Source organism: Mustela putorius, unplaced genomic scaffold (genome assembly GCF_011764305.1).
Source record: "Mustela putorius furo isolate JIRA1106 unplaced genomic scaffold, ASM1176430v1.1 tig00003867_pilon_pilon_pilon, whole genome shotgun sequence".
Lineage (NCBI taxonomy): Eukaryota > Metazoa > Chordata > Mammalia > Carnivora > Mustelidae > Mustela > Mustela putorius.
In genome coordinates, this window is record NW_025422019.1 from 13931962 (window position 1) to 13950068 (window position 18107).

The following is an 18107-nucleotide window of genomic DNA, read 5'->3' on the forward strand; positions in this document are numbered from 1 at the left end:
ACGTATCTCAACTTGTTCTCCCTACTAAAAGCAACAAAAAAGAAATTTTTTTAAAAAGGAATAATCCCAAATGTATGGAGAGAACAGAACAAGAAGAAACAGCAACAAAATCTGGCAAACTGGAATCTGGAAAGCAGATGGACAAGACATGCACTCCCTCCAAAACACTTAGTAAGTCATCAGTTGGGAAAGCCAAGAATAAGGCTGTTTTCTATTAACACTCCCCTCCCCCAAGAACTGGCTGTACCTGTCAGCACTGAAAGTGAGGTAGAAGGACAGGAAGGAACACTGGTTAAAAGTCTCTGTGGGAAAGAAAGAATCTATGAAATGCCTCCTCGTCCAAGGAGAAAGGTGACTTACCTATTCTCTCAAAGGAATAAATTAGAGCCCGGGGACTCTTATAAATGGCTGAAAAGAATGAAAGCTGGGGGTTTTTAAGTGAACGTATGCAGCCTACTGCTGACACACAATGTCTGACCCTCTTCCCATTTGACTGCCAACCTCTACCCTCCAGGCAGCAATCTTTCTGGGACTATGTGAAATGATCTCAAGAAACATGCACAGGGCATTCCCCCAAAGAAAAAAACATAGTCTTCAAGTCCCATCCACAAAGCTCAGATTTCCAATCTGATTTTTAGTGTTCCCTTCTTAAATGAGTGGCTCTCAAAAACCTCTAGCATGAAAAATACAAGAATCAAAACAAAGAAAACAAAGAGAAAAAGCAACCTGGAGAAAGAGACAAGGCAGAAAGAAGAAAACTTCAAAAAACCTAGACTAGGGCGCCTGGGTGGCTCAGTGGGTTGAGCCGCTGCCTTCGGCTCAGGTCATGATCTCAGGGTCCTGGGATCGAGTCCCGCATCGGGCTCTCTGCTCAGCAGGGGCCTGCTTCCTTCCCTTCCCCTCTCTCTGCCTGCCTCTCTGCCTACTGTGATCTCTCTCTGTCAAATAAATAAATAAAATCTTAAAAAAAAAAAAAAAACCTAGACTAATATCCTCAGAGAGCCAGAAAATATGCAAACATGAAACAAGAACAGAGCAGCATAAAAAAGGAATATTCAAGAGCAGACATAGGGGAGCCCTTGAAAATTAGGTATGTTACCAGAAATAAATTCAGTTAAATGTTCAGAAGATAAAACTGAAGAAATAACCTAGAGAGTGGAACAAAAAGTACAACTAGAAGAGAAAAAGAGAGTACATCAGAATGTTAGGGGAACAAAGGGACAATATACAAGTATATGGAAAGAAAAAAAGCAGGCCCTATAAAAGGTTTAGGAATCAGAACAACTTTTTACTTCAAGCTATAACAGGGAGCAACTGAGCTGAGGCTTCAAAATGCTGAGGAAAAATGATTTACAATCTAGAATTCTATACCCAATTATCAGACAAGCATAAAGGTAAAATGAGTACATTTTCAAACATGCAAGATCTTGAAATTTTCATCCTTCATGTGCCCTTTATATCAGGAATCCCAACTGGAAATGATTTCCACCAAAATGAAGAATGATAAAGATATGGGATAGAGGGAATTAAGTGAGAGACAAAAGGAATCTCCACAATGATGGTGAAGAAAGATGACAACTCTTTACCAAGTGCAGAAGGAAACCGCGTCTGATTGGGAAGTAACACATGCTCTGGAAAATTAAATTGATTATAAAACCCTATGCATCTGAATATCCTGAGAAGACAGTTTTAAAACTGGAAGGTAGAATTCAGAGATGAATTAAGGATCCATTATTTTAAAACTACACAAACAAGTTACTATTTCCCATGGAAAACAAAATATAGGACAGAAAAATATTTCATGGTAAACTACATAACTCATATTTGATCAGAATTTGTGTTCAGAAGATCTAATTAAAATTTGTGTTCACAAAAATGTAAGCACTGCATTTTTACCTAACTAAAAATCACAATGTAATTACTGGGACAAAAAGGTATGGAAAGGTACTGCTTGTCATGGCAAAAAAAGAAAGGGAGAAAAGGCAATCCTCTTCCTCCCTATCTGGAAACTGACAGAAAATGCCTAAAACTGAAAAATGCAACCAAAGCAATGTGTAGCAATGGAGGCAATCACCAAAACAATCAACTAAAAAAGGCTGAAGTGCTTACCTCTAGGAAAAAAATAGAGAAGTATGCAGGACACTCCTAGTTTTTGTTAGAAGTTCAATAATCAAGACTTTTGAACAATGTGCATATGCATAACTGGTTTTAAAAAAGAACTCAGAAGAAGAGAAAAATATGGATTTCTACAGAAGAAATAATTTACAAAGAAAAAAATGCTATATAGAGTAAAAGATGTCTCAAAGTTTTAAAAAACTTAATAAAGAAAACTTAGCTTATCAAATGATAAAGATTAAATTAAAGAAAAAATATTGCATATAAAACATTAGCAGCAAGGTAAACTGACATCCTGACAACTATCCCTTTCCTAAGCAACACAACACAACCAAAACAACAGTTTATTTATGTATCTAATATGTCAAAGATTAAGACTGTCAGGACCTTGCTGAGGGTGTAAGTATTCCACTCAAATGCTTCCTCCTTTAAAATCCAAGATACCTCTTACCTCCCACACTATTATCTATCTTGTAACGATCCTATTCATCTAGGACTTTGGTTCTGGTTCTTCTGCAATTCTCTAATTCCTGTCCTCCACATGGAGGTTTAGTACGTCTCCCCAGTATTTCAACTTCAACTGATGTTCCTTAACCTGTGACCTTTAATACGTTCAACTTCAGCAGTTCACATATATATGACCCCAAAAGAAAATATGACCTGACTGCCAGCTACACAGTTATCTTTTGATCTTCTTAAATCACTACTAACACGACAGAGAAAATTACAAGAAAGGAAAAATGCCCAAGGATGAAAAGAGAAGGTGAGTAAACATGAATGAAATACTTCAATTCTGTTTGGAAGAAAAAAAGGAATGTTACATCCTAAGTGCCTCCAGAGGGCATACTGCTAAGAAGTCAATTCATTCACCCTGGAGAACCTTGGAAGTACCCAAAACTCAAAGGATAAGAAACCACAAAGAAAAAAAGTAAAACAAGGTTTTACAAAAAAACTGTTAAATTTCTCTATATAGAAATAGACCCCCAAGATCCCTTCAGATTACAGTTAATTATACAACCTCAATGAATAAATGAAACAAATGAACAGAGAGAAAATGACACAAATGAAGAAATGAAGTAAAAATTTAGGAGCAGCTCAATTTTAAGAGAAAAATTTACATTACAATTTTGCCTCTAAAGCAAAAAATATTAACAGGTAAAATAATATTTATATACTGTAAAACTACTGATTTAGCTAATAACTGTAACATAACATACAGACAAGCTGAAGGAAGAGGGTCTAAGGAAATACCAACTAACCTAAAAGGAAGGTGGTAGACAAATTACTTATGTTGCTATGTCAAGAAATAAGAGGACAAATATTTGGAGATGTGCAGGTAATTGCCAAGAGTGCGGGCTAAGTGAGAGCTAGTGAATGCTCTGCGGAACATAGAAAGAGTGAGAGTAGGGGTGGAGGATGAGGAGTTGCTATTTTTATTTAAGCCTGTCAGTGTTCTCTTAAAACTTTTAAAACTATGTACATACATCCTTTTATGAATTTTTATTTTAAAGACTGCAAAGAAAACGTGCTGTCTAAACCTTAAAACACCCATATACTTGTCTGGCCACAATGCCTTATCCCAGGTGCTCGCTCCCTCCTTTGCTCCCAATTCACGGCTATATGCCAATTCATCATGATCTCTGATCCCTGCCCATATCTCCTTCACATCCAGCTGTTCAAGTTACACACATGGGAATCACAGATTTCTCATATTTACTCCCCTCACATCTAAGTAATCAGTAAGTCACGTTGATTCTATTGCTTTTTCTTATCCTTTCTCAATCTTATTGGCCTGAAATTACTTATCCTTCATCTGGAAAACTGTAATAAACTTACCTGTTTCCAACACAATTCACACCCCTATTTCAAATCCATCCAAACCAGTGCTATCAGAGTGATCTTTCTAATCTGTGTCATTTGCACTGAAGATCTCTACACAGAATCCAGAACTCCTTTCTATAGCATATTAGTCCCTCATAAACACCCATCTGGGCCCATCTCCTACCAATCCCTTCCTTTCTAATTTTATTACCTAGCAATCTCCTATCCCAAACTTCTACCCAACCTATCTCTTCTGCCAGAAAGATACTTCCCTAACATACTTGCCTGACAAATATGTATTCACCCTTGAAGTCTCAGCTCATAAGAAGCTTCCTTAGTTCTCCCCAGCAGACTTAGATGCTCTTTGTTTCTATGCCCTCCCCAAATCCATGTATTTATTGAAACTATGCCTGTTTAGATATCATCTTCCTTACTCTGAGCTCAGTAAGAGCAACATAAAATACTTTTTCATCTTTAAATATTCCATACTTCAACTGAGACCATGAAAATTATATTCACTATTTGCTAAATGGGTAAACAATATTAAAAAATAACTTTTTAATGCCTAGTAAGCACACTTGGCATTTAATGTAATTCTATTAACAACTTTCTTCTATTAAGTTACCAGAATAATTTTTCATATTAAAAACACACCTTTTATTTACTTAATAAAACCTCCACGTTGCTAACATTTTCATAGAGACAGAAAACTATTTTGCTAATAAATATTTTGTTATGACAGTCGACTAACAGTTCTTGGTTTAATGGTTATTTTATACGGGGCACTGGTAGTTCTAGAACTTTTCCAAAATACTTTATTTAAATGGTCATAAATTTTAGGGGCTTCCCTCTTTTCATGATCCCACATAAGCCACAAATATTAAAAAGACAAGTTTTAGTTTTCTAAATATACAAAAAATAAGGCGCCTGGCTAGCTCAGTCGGTAGAGCATGAGACTCTTAAATATACAAAAAATAGTAACTTGTTTAGCCTATTTCAACATAGGAAACTATTCCTCTTGAAAATAACTCACAATAGGGCACCTGGGTGGCTCAGTGGGTTAAAGCCTCTGCCTTTGGCTCAGGTCATGATCCCAGTGTCCTGGGATCGAGTCCTGCATCGGGCTCTCTGCTCAGCAGGGAGCCTGCTTCCTCCTCTCTCTCTGCCTACTTGTGATCTCTGTCTGTCAAATAAATAAATAAAATCTTAATAAATAAATAAATAAATAAATAAACTCACAATAGCACTTTAGTATAGGAAAAGTTTCTGAGATTAACTCCTCCCTGAATTTCTCAAAACAATCCTATCTGGGGGGGGGGGGGGGGGAACGGGACTTACCTCTGGATGAAAAAAGATTTCAGGTCCCAAGAATCTCTCATAACCAACATCAATAGAAAATTCTTTCTTTGAGATAGCATTGATTCCAGTATATTGCTTGATCCACTTTGATCCATCTGTGTCATACTTGTTAAATTCTTTTACTAAATCTGGGCAGACATAACTATAGCGCTCCTAGGAAAACAAAGAAATGAGTAATTATTTCCTCATTTTAGGAACAGTAGAAAAGGATGACATATTTTTGGCAAACCAGAATCAAATGAACAAATATCGTTGGAAAATAAAATTAAGAAATTAAGCTGAAGATAATTTCATGTTAGGACATTAATTTATGTTTAGTACAAATAACTCATCTCTCATTTCTTATACATAATTCCTAGCTTCATACATACTGAATAAGACTTGATCAACTGAAGAGACAACCTCTACTATCTCAAGGTTATTTTATGAAAACATTCATTATTGTCATTCAACTTCTTATGCAGTTCCAATAATTAATGGAGTCTGCGTTATGAAGAGGAGAAAACATAAAATAAATACAGAACTAGAGAATAAGTAAAAGTTGATATAACCCACAAATTAATATAGACCCTTAATCCTTAACACCTTCCTGGAACAAACCTGAATATGATCTAAGTAAATGAGCAAAAGAAAAAAGGCTGAAAACAAAAACTATTCTTTTTGACTGTATCACCTACAATGCCAAATTGCCACTTTACTGATTAAGTCCTAAGTAAAAGTTTTCATTAAAAATGCAATTCAAAAATGTTATGAGTTGTAACATTCTATTTACAATTTATGGACTCCTGAATCCACGTTTCATTTTTTTTAAAAGAAAAACACACACTTCATATATTTTTGTTCATGAAGAATTCTAATCCACAATAGATGCAAATACTATTACTAATAATATAAAGACATATAAGGAAAGAATATGGAAAACAAAGAACAATTTGATGTTATTGTAGGTCTTTTTCCAACATCAAAAGTAGGAATTACATGGAAATTATAATTCTTAAAATACATTCAGACTGAGCATCAGTATTCTCTAAAATAGATTTTAATCCTTGGTGCTTTTGTTATTTTTTAAACCCCACAGGCTTCCCAAAGATGCTGAAGCAGTATTCATGTTAATTTTTCACATATTTAATTTTGATGCCATCCTTTGGGTTAGTTTTGGCAGCCATTTGATAATTCCCTTACTACTAGAAAGCAGTAAACTCCTTAAAGTTATTTTTGCTGCGGGATTTTTGCTTTCACATACTGAAAACATATGAGAAACCCACTAAAATTTTTGTAGGTATGTTGGCAAATGATAAATTTAAAAAGTGATTCTAAGTATTTTGACAGTTTACATAAAAAACTGATCTAACAAAGACTTATATAACATACAAATTAAAACACCTTAAATAGTCTTCACGTTTTTCTTTTATTTGCTGTATCACGTGAGCCAAACACCACCTCTATTCTAGTGAAATGAAACAATTACATCAAAAAAAAATTTTTCAACAGAAAATTGTTAGGATTAAAATAAAGAACTCAGGGGCGCCCGGATGGCTCAGTGGGTTAAAGCCTCTGCTTTCCAATTGGGTGGGCTCTCTGCTCCGCGGGAAGCCTGCTTCCTCCTCTCTCTGCCTGCCTCTCTGCCTACTTGGGATCTTTGTCTGTCAAATAAATAAACAAAATCTTAAAAAAAAAATAAAATAAAAAATAAAGAATTCAGTGAAAAAACTGAGATACAAGAACTATGAAACAAACTAATTATTTTTACTATGGGGAATAATCACAAAAATGTATGCTGAAGTCAGCTGGTACAAATGTTCTTGACTCAAATGTGAAATGTGGAGACAACAAGGCACAGAGCTGATCATCCCGCAAAATCTCCTTACAAGAAATAAAGAGAAAACATATATATAATTAAGGGTATTAATTTATAACTGGCTAAGTAAAAAGTTTTCTTTTTTTTTTTAAAGTACCATTCTTCACCTGAGAGTTTTCATGTTAATATTGTAAATCTGATTTTAATTTCTAACTGAATTACACTTTCATCATTACTTTTTTACCTTTACTGCCTTAGCAGTTTCCAAGGATTGCTCTGGAGGGATTCCTACTTCTCGGTCTCTCAACAACTGCTGAATAAAATATGTTATATCTCGTCCTGCGATTGGAATGTGCTTAATACAGCTGCCAATCACATACCCTTCGGCCTATACGGGGGGGAAAAAGTGGCAAATTTACTTTCAGTGATTTCAAAATTAAAATAACCTAAATAATCATCAAAGATTAATTTCTCAAGTTAGTGTGTTTATATTCCCAAGTATTGCTTTATCCCAGGAGAGTTCTTCTAGTCTTTATTCTTCAACCATATTCCTCACAATACTGTATAATTTATAATACTGTACAGATATTATGAACAAGAATGGCCAGCAACTTAGATTATTCTTTCACTGGTAAGAGTTTATAACTAAGACTGAAATGACTTAACAACACAGAAATGACAAATTTCTGAAGTTTAAATGTTTTGATAGGAGACCAGATAGGAAATTATTTAAAACTCTTTAATAATTTCAGTAAACAATTTAGATAGCATTGTAGGAAATCTGATCGTTAACCCACAATCTCATTTTTCCTAATGAAGCAGGTACCAATTTCACAAGGCAAAGGCATTCTATGCATTATTATAATGCCAAATAATTAAATTCTACACAATTCATAAATTTACGGATATGAGTCAGAAGTACAAAAAATAATGTAACAAAATTAAATTTCATTAACAAAGAGTATCATCTGGCCATGACAGAGTATTAGGGATTGGATTTAATCTCTCACATTAAAGGAAAAAAAAGAACAAATTAAACGAAATAAACGTTTTCCGACACTAAACAGGCAGAATAGGGCAGTGTTCTCAATGAGAAGGGAAAGCAAATAAGATGAGTGCTATAAACAGCCCATCTCACTGCCTAGGAAGAGTTGCTAGGCAGCAATAATGGGAGGAAGAACCCAAGCAGAGTCAGAAAGTCTCATTAAGTTGAGGATACAAAATTTAGATTTCAGGGAAGTCTACTGCTACAGCTTACATGTCAAACTACTAAAGCTAAAATAGCTACAGTGACACAGAGCTCTGAGATGTGAAAAGTAAAACCTTAGCTGACTAGTAATCATCACATTCATGTTAGGAAACCAACATGGCCAGAGAAAGAACCTCTAGAAAGTGGGAACAAAACAATCCTCAAAGCTTGTTGTAGCTGGGAATAGTTTACATTCCCATTAGGCAGTGTAACAAGACCTCAAACACAGGACACTGAGTAGAATCCTCAGAAGAGTGCCTCAAGAGTGGGGACAAAGTAGGACCAGACAAAAGATTGTTCTGGACTTGCTCAATAATGTTTAAAAGGAACCCCTGAAAGAATCCAACTGATTCCTAGTAATTTAACTGTATCCCAGGAAAAATAACTCAAAGTATCTTTAAAAGTCCCCAAATCCAGGACATAACAATGTGAACATACAGTACCCAATGAAAAATTATACAGAAGCAAGAAAGCTGGAAAATGCAACCCCTGACTGGGAAAAAAAATTAAGAGAAAGAAACAGAAATATCAAAGATAATAGCATTCATAGAAAAAGACATTAAAACAACTACGATATATTCCTCATAATCAAGAATGGAATCATGAATGGAAACATGAATGAGAGAGAAAGAAAAGATGTAAAAGGATCCAAAGAGAACTGCAATGGAGAAAAATAAAAAATCTAAAATTAAAAAATACCCTAGGGCGCCTGGGTGGCTCAGTGGGTTAAAGCCTCTGCCTTTGGCTCAGGTCATGATCCCAGCCAGGGTCCTGGGGTCGAGCCCCACATGGGGCTCTCTGCTCTGCAGAGAGCCTGCTTCCTCCTCTCTCTCTGCCTGCCTCTCTACCTACTTGTAATCTCTGTCAAATAAATACATAAAATCTTTAAAAAAAAAAAAAAAAAAACCTTAATTTGCCATTAAGAATTGGAAGCACAAAAGCCTTGGCAGAAAAAATGCCATCTCTGACAAATAATCCAATCTGATGCATTTTTTTAATATACTTTACTAAATACAAACCATAAAAAGCACAATTGTAACTTGACCTTTTTATTCCAAAAAAAAAAAAAATTTTCCAGGGGCATGTAGCTGGCTGAGTCAGTAGAACACGTGACTCTTGATCTTGGAACCTTGAGTTCAAGCCCCACACAGGGCACTGAGCTTAATTACAATAAATAAATCAAAATAATTCCCAAAAGTCATTAATGGCCATATGCTTATAACAAATTGTTAGTTAGCTAACCTATGCACCAAACTGAAATCTGTTAATTAAGGATAAGAGAGACTACCAACTGGCTAATACATGTAACACAGACACATCCAAACTAGAAGACAGAATTCCAAGTTTAAGAAAAGAAAGGCATAGTGGCACCTGGGTGGCATAGTCGGTTAAGCATCTGCCTTCGGCTCAGGTCCTGATTCCAGGGTCCTGGGATCTTGCCCCCGCATCAGGCTCCCTGCTGAGCAGGGAGTCTGCTCCTCCCTCTCCCTTTGCCCTCTTCCCCCCACCACCACTCATGCTCTCACTCGCACTCTACAAAATAAATATAATCTTAAAAAAAAAATGCAAAATATCTTTTACCATTCCCGTTACATCTTCTAATTATGAATTAGAAACAATTTCTACTATTTTTAAATCATATCCTAATTATAGCACAAACCTACAGAGCAGAAGAAAGATTTTGGAATTTCTTTATAGAATTTTAATATTAACTTGAGCAAAACACAGCCCTAGATGAACAAATGGCCAAACGAGTGCAAACTTTTCAAATGTTTAAAATTTTTTAAAAGTAGTATTAATTCGTATCATTTAACTCTGCCAGATATGTTATCTGATAGGACTATTTGGTAATTTTTAAATATCCTTACCACTGGAATGACATGGGTGACACCATCTCCACTGTCTATTACTGTACCAGTCAATGTCCGTTCTCCTACTTGTCTTGAGGTCCAAGAGGCAGCTAAGGCAAGAACAGCCTTAGACCAAAAAATATGACAGGAAAGAAAATAAAAACAAGCACAAAGAGTTAATAGAAAAAAATATTTCATGGAGTACTTCAATTTTAAATGTGCAGTTGACTCTGGAGCAACACCAGGGTTAGGTGCGCTGATCCCTCCAACACAAGCAGTCGAAAATCCAAGTATAACTTCTGACTCTCCAAAAACTGAACTACCAAGTGTCTACTGTTGACCAGAACACATAAACAGAAGATTAACACAGATTTTGTATGTTATATCATATACTGTATTCTTATAATAAGAGAAAAAAAATGTTAAGAAAATCATAAGGGAGACAAACATTTATAGTACTCTACTGAAAAAAATTTGCATGTAAGTGGACCTATGCAGTTCAAACCTGTACTGTTCAAGGGTCAACTACAGTCATCTCTGACAAAAAAATACATAAAGTAATTTACATTACGCAATAAAATTATTCGCATCCTACAATTTAAGAAAAATGTAACAAGCTTGTATTTACTTCTAGAGGCATATTTGTAAATTTCCCATGTTTTTATGCAGGCCAAAATGGGGAAGACTAACATCATGTATCACAGCACTAAGACTGCTAGGACTTAAAATTATGTTTATATGGGCTAGCCTGTATACAAACCACAAAGTGTAAGTAAGATAAAGAAATATACAAACAAAATATATGTATTCCATACATAGATGGCTATAAACAAGTATCTATATCAAGATAAGCTCCAAAGTTTTAACTGCAACATGCTTTTAGGAATATATAACAAGTTAGTTAACCACAGGAAAAGCCATTATACACTTGTAAATATCATGAGTTAATCAGGAAACAAAGTTGATGAAATTATATTTTTCTATGAAAAAGACTGGCATGGACAATAAAGTATAATTCTTTTAAGTTTACAAATTAAGAAATTAACACAGCTAAGTCATTTTTTAAAAACAGAATTTCATACAATCCAAGCCTCCAACAAGATATATGTCCAATAATTAAAAACAGAGCTAAACTTTCACCTATTTGCAATATAATAGCTGAAAGGGGTGGGCGCCATGGCTTAGTTGGTTAAAGCGCCTGTCTAGTAATAGCTGAAAGGGACCTACAAAGTTATCCAGGACATCCTCCTATTTTAACACAGAATCACACATCATAATCACTGTTACCTAGGAGAACTATACAATAGTTTATATACCTATTAAGCATTTGTGATATGCTAGGCATTACATTTACTACAGGGTAAGAGGTGAGCTGTGATCCTGAGAGGTGGGAAAGAAGCCATTCCATGAAGATACATTTAGAAAGTAAGCTCAATATTAATGAAATTTAATTAATAAATTATTACAGGAATTTATGACATAGAATACAGAGGGGCACAAAAGAGAAAGTGGTCAAATATATCTAGCAGTAAGTGAATCAAAACAATGAAAAAAGGATACAACAAACATTTCAAGGATAAACGAGTATGAATATAAAGTTCTTGACCTGAAATAAACACTTGGTAAATATTAATACCCTTATTTCTGTCTCATGAAAAGCCTTAAATTATCTACAGATCAATAACTTACTTCCTTCAACATTTCTCTTTTACAAACTCCTATTTACTATGATTTCTAAATTATTGATTCAGGAGAGAACAATAATATGCTCTGAGGTCATACAAAATATGTATTTAAGAGTGAATTAACCAGATAAAAATTCAAGAGTCAAGCTTATCTTGACTTGTGAACTTTCTTACCTGCACAGCAATGTACAAGCCTGGAACATTGAAGGATTCAAACATTATTTCAGCAGTATATTCCCTGTTTTCTGGAGTATTCAGTGGAGGTTCAGTCTATTAAATGGAATAACATTTCAAACAGACAAAACCAGATTATTTTGACAACTTTTAAGCAATTTTTAAATAAAAAATGTTAGAAATTTTATTTAAAAATCTTAAATTTAGAGATACAAAGACAGACCAAAAAAAGAAAAATTTTATAAAGAATTCAAACAGACCTATGAAAAATATATGAAAAGAATATAATCACTCACACACAAAAAGAGAAACCAAATTTCTACATTACACCATTAAACACTTATAAAAGGAATGAGAGGGAGAAAGGAGACCTGGTCAAATCATCTTATAAAAAAGGATAATGACAGACCTCCAGCGAGACTTAACAACGGTGTTTCTAGTGGCAGAATTCCCACCTATGTAATGTTTTCAGCAGGATGTACCAGGTCTGTTTATAACCACAGTAAATAAGCCAAGATTCTACAAATTTATGCCATGCTTCTTGGAAACTGTTAAGTGATGTAACTGTTAAGAGTATTAAAATGGAGATATTTACACAGTTCTCTTCCATTTATATGACCGTATACTTCACTTAGAAACCTGCAGATTTAAGTCTGGGCCAAAACACGTTCTAATGAGGCAAGAGAGGACTAAGGAAACTGTACTTGCAATCCTGTACTTCATGTTTCCCATATGCCTCGTGATTACTTAAATCATTTAAATTATTACAGCTTGAAAATGGGTAAGGTCTGATTCTTATGAATCTGATCTGACAATCCTTGTTTTCTCAAATATCTAAAATGGAAGGCAAAATTTTCAAACTTCAGAAACGCAGAGGAATGATGTTTTTGACCTTGAGGTAAGAAGGACTCCTTAAATGTCAAGAACACAAATTATAGAGAAACATGAATAAAACTTGAATTCATTGCATTAAATCTTTTTGTTAATTTAAGAAAACACTGTAAGGCTTTTTAAAAAAAATGGTCAACTAGGAGTAGACTTTGTGCCTACATAAAACCTTTAATAGCTAAAACTACCTGATGTGTTTAAACTTATTGAAAGCAGTTTTGGAACTATTTTTCAAGACTTTGGAGATAATTTAGTGACAGACACATACTAAGCAAACTGAAAAAAATCAAGTTAAATTATAAACTCTAAGAAAAACACTAGTTCTATATAAAATAAAACATAATCAGAAGACCTCCCAAGGAAAATATACTAACAGCTAATAAGCACATAAAAAAGTGCTAAACATCATTAGTCATCAGGAAAATGCAAATTAAAACCAAATGAGAAATTTTACACACCCACCAGAATGGCTAAATTTAAAAAGACTAACAAACCAAAGGCTGGATAGAGCAACCAGATTGCTAACACATTGCTGGTGGGTGTGCACAAAGGTACAATCCCTTGGAAAGAGCTCTGAGAATTTCCTATAAAACCAATCATGGACCTACCCTACAACACAGCAATTCGGTATATAGGTATTTATGTAAGACAAATGAAAACATGTCCACAAAAAGACTTGTATAAGAATGTTCACGATAACCAAATTTGTAACAGTCAAAAACTAGAAACAGCCCAGGTCATCAACAAAAAAAAACGGATAGTGAGGCACATTCATACAACAGAATATGATCCAGCAACAAATTACCAATATATGCAACAATGTGAATGAGTCTCAAAGTCTTACCAAAGAGCGTAACTTGTGCAATTCTATTTATATAAACCTCAAACACAGACCAAACCAATCCGTGCCAGAAAATGAGAACAGTGGTTGCCTCTAGGACACAGGGGCAGGAATTAATCAGGAAAGGGCAGAGGAAAACTTTCCAGGCTGATAGTAATGGTCTGTATCTTAATAATGGTTTAGGTTACACAGATGTATGCATCTGTTAAAAACAGAAGCTGGGCAAACTGTATCATGCATTCTGTAAGACAAACCCATCTCACCATTTGTTTTTGTAAACACGATTTTACTGGAACACATTTAGGTATCATCTAAGGCTGCTTTCCTGCTACAACAGCAGAGCTGCAGAGACCAGATGGCACTCAAAGCCAAAAATATTTACTATCTGGACCTTCAGAGAAAATCTGCCAATGCATGATCAATACCCACAGAATTGCAGAGTTAAGATATATACATTTTATAGCATGTGAATTTTATATATATAAAAGAACCATAACCAAATAATGTACTCTAAGTGATGATACACATGCTTATGTATTTAGGGGTGAAACTACTCCACCTGCAACTCATTTTGAAGTAATTAAAAATATAAGATGGAGTGACAGATAACCTGATAGATATCATAAAGCAATTATAATAAAATACTTGGGTCTAGGCTGTGTACATGCAGGTATTTAAAGGTCTTTCAACTTTATGTTTATGGTCTACCCATAAACAATATTCACAAATTATAATAAAATATAGAACATTGATTTCATATAACTATATTGTAAAGAGGGGGAGAAGACAGGGATTCTGTGTTAAGAGAAGGAGGGTAAAATAAAACCCTCATCTTTCCCACTTAGGAAGTCAGTAGGTAGTGTGAAGTATTTAAATAAACAATAAATAGAAAACATGTTTAAATTTATGAGATAACTATTAAAAAGCTCTTTAAAAATTTAAAGAGTGTGTCTCTAGATAATATGAATCAAAGGCTGGGAAAGGCGAGGAAGGAGAGTGCTACTTGTTTTTTGTTTTTTTTTTTTTTTAAAAGATTTATTTATTTATTTATTTATTTGAGAGAGAGAGAGAGATATCACAAGCAGGCAGAGAGGCAGGCAGAGAGAGAGAGAGGAAGGGAAGCAGGCTCCCTGCTCAGGAGAGAGCCCGATGCAGGAGGGACTTGATCCCAGGACCCTGAGAGCATGACCTGAGCCGAAGGCAGCGGCTTAACCCACTGAGCTACCAGGCGCCCCAAGAGTGCTACTTTTTTTGTTTTAAATCTCAGAGCATTTGATTTTTGTAAACTATAAACATGCAGTGCTTTGGTAAAAGTAAGTTTAAAAATTACACTGTATTGGGCGCCTGGGTGGCTCAGTGGGTTAAGCTGCTGCCTTCGGCTCAGGTCATGATCTCAGGGTCCTGGGATCGAGTCCCACATCGGGCTCTCTGCTCAGCAGGGAGCCTGCTTCCCTCTCTCTCTCTGCCTGCCTCTCTGTCTACTTGTGATCTCTCTCTGTCAAATAAATAAAATCTTAAAAAAAAAAAAATTACACTGTATTTTTGCTGCCAAGAATTACTAAAGAAATAATAATCAGGCCAGTTATTAAAAAAAGGCAAAGTGCCATATTTCCAACTTTTTTTGAACCTTACTGTTCCTATCATAAAGATTACGTATTGGGGCACCTGGGTGGCTCAGTGGGTTAAAGCCTCTGCTTTCGGCTCAGGTCATGATCCCAGAGTCCTGGGATCGAGCCCCGCATGAGGCTCTCTGTTCAGCAGGGAGTCTGCTTCCTCCTCTCTCTCTGCCTGCCTCTCTGCCTACTTGTGATCTCTGTCTGTCAAATAAATAAATAAAATCTTTAAAAAAAAGATTACGTATTAATTATGAAAAGAACTTTTTCTAAGTGCCTAAGCCTCAGTACTTCAACATATTACAACCCTACTGAAAACTAGAACTGGACGATCTTAAAGACAGTACAGCATTATAACAAAGTCTTTTAGACATGGGACAATTTAATAAACAATAAAATATGCCCTAGTGAGTACAGATGTGATAAAAACATTCTCATTAAGTTTCTTCGAAAATGTCCTTGGTGAAATTTTAATTTGTACTTACCAAAAGAAAATAATGGTCTTCTGGTTCTGCCCTTAAATATTTAAAAATCACTTGCTCCATAAACCTTTCCATCAAGTCCCAATCTTCAACTATACCATGGCGAATTGGCCACTATTAAAACACAAAACACAAATGAAATCCTTTAATGTCAAAAGTAAATAAAACTACCAAAAAAGGAGATTATTAAATCAGGACAGCATTTTTTAGTGTGATTTAATGATACTGTAGATCACCCTTAGGAGACGCATACTTTACTATTTAGAGAGCAAAGGCATTGTTCCCCCAACATATTTTAAGATGGTTCAATTAAAATACATAATGTAAATATTAGGAAGTGCTCACTTCAGCAGCACATATACTAAATATTAGAAGAGAACCATCAGAGCAATTCTGTGATAAACAAACCAAGAAGGATTAAAGATTATTATATACAGTGGGCTTTAACAAAGAGCTTAATAATAATCTGAGCACAAAGAATCTAAAACTAAGTAAATTTGGTACGTTTGGTTTTTTTTTTTTTTAAGATTTTTATTTATTTGAGAGAGAGGGAGAGAGAGCACACAGGTGAGCAGGGGGAGCAGGAGAGGGAGAAGAGATTTTCAAGCAGACTCCCCACTGAACCCAACCTCAGGAACCTGAGAACATGAAGTGAACATGAACCAAAGCAGACGTTTAACTGACTAAGCCTCCAAGGCTTGGTTTTAAAAGAGGAAAGCAACAGCTAAAAGGCTCCTGAGGAAAAAGAAAAGGAAAAAAGACTGAGAGAAGTTTTTTTGTTTTGGTTTGTTTGTAGCATATGGAAGACTTAAAAATGTATTTAAGAGAACAGAATCAGTGCAGAAAACTCTGGCCTCTTAACTCACTGACTTCATCACCTTCAAAGATTTCTTTTTGCTGTTTCAATCTTTGTATCACTATCACATCTCTAAATTCCTAATACCCAAATGCATCCCTCTCTGACCACACCTTCTTCTCCCCCTACCACACTCTAGCAGCCCGCTATACTTCTGATCACAATTACACTTGTAGTCCACTGGCTCTAGTGATTACTCCTTAGCCATCAAACTTGCCCAAAGACACACAAACACATACATAGAGTTTAGATTTTATGCTCCATCACTTTGAGTATTCTTATTTCCTTTTGTCATTCCACCTATCAAAACCCAACCTAGCATCATCCTTCACTAACCCTGCCTATTTCCACAATGCTGATAACTAATTGTGTGGTTAAAATTAAGAATTCGTAGTTGCTATTCTCAAATGAACCTAACTTTGCATGGCAACGCAAGTCTTTGTTTCCCTACTCTGTTCATCTTCACTCTTCACAATAATTTTAAATGTTCTCCCTATCACTCATTGTTTTACCTTCTCCCCCTACAACTTGGGCAGCAGAGATGATGTCACCATGTATCTCACAGGGAAAGGAGAGGACAAAAGTCAGAAGTCAACGTCCCTTCACCAAATCTATAAAACTGATTCTGTACTTATCCATTTCACTTTTTTATAATATGAGACCCTCCACATTCCAATTAGATCATCTGTGCTGTGGATCCCATTCCTCTAGCTTTCTCAGAGACCTGGGGATTGAACTACATCTTTCCTTTTACTGAAATCTAGTGGCTCTTTCACGTTATCATTTAAACACCTCTTCCATCTTAACTCCACAACTTGTCTATGCAACTATCTCTGCCTCCCAATCATACCCAAACCTCACTGAATATTACTGTCATTTTTTCCTGGCCTAACACTCACAATCCAACCTACCTGAACCCAGCCTCACTGAGTTCTCACTCTTCTAAAACTATTCTTATTAAGGTTACAAATGACATCCTTGTAGCTAAAGACATAAATACTGTATGGGTTCTAGCTTACTTGATAGCGCAGCAGCATTCCACACTGTTTACATTCCCTCCCGTCTAGTGCAGTCTCTCTAACCAGAGCTTCTCAGTCTCCTTCTTAGGCTTTTTGTCTTCTACCAAACCTAAATGGTACACTGAACAGGCTCCATCTTGGGCCTCTCCCCAAGTATACCCCCCTAAATAATCTCACCCTTTCTAGAGGTTAACTGATACCTTCCAAATATTTGTCTCCAGCTGTCTTATTTGACAGCCTAACAATGTGTAAGACGTCTCTCACGTACCTCAAATACAACATTCAAAACTAACATATATCTAGATGTGGCAATGTAGAGGCAAAAGAAAGCCATTCACATCAACAGCTTTAAGATCT

At 35.4% G+C, this 18107-nt stretch overlaps 1 protein-coding gene across 1 annotated transcript in view; it reads right to left on the reverse strand.

Annotated features, from left to right (window-relative positions):
- ACTR3 (actin related protein 3) overlaps positions 1-18107 on the reverse strand; it is a 59375-nt gene that overhangs the window by 11210 nt on the left and 30058 nt on the right. The window contains exons 4-8 of the mRNA XM_004773362.3: positions 15879-15989; positions 12052-12147; positions 10211-10318; positions 7338-7481; positions 5275-5448 (exon numbers count right to left, since the gene is read on the reverse strand). Coding sequence (XP_004773419.1) covers positions 5275-5448; positions 7338-7481; positions 10211-10318; positions 12052-12147; positions 15879-15989 — 633 coding nt within the window. The remainder of the gene's footprint in view (positions 1-5274; positions 5449-7337; positions 7482-10210; positions 10319-12051; positions 12148-15878; positions 15990-18107) is intronic.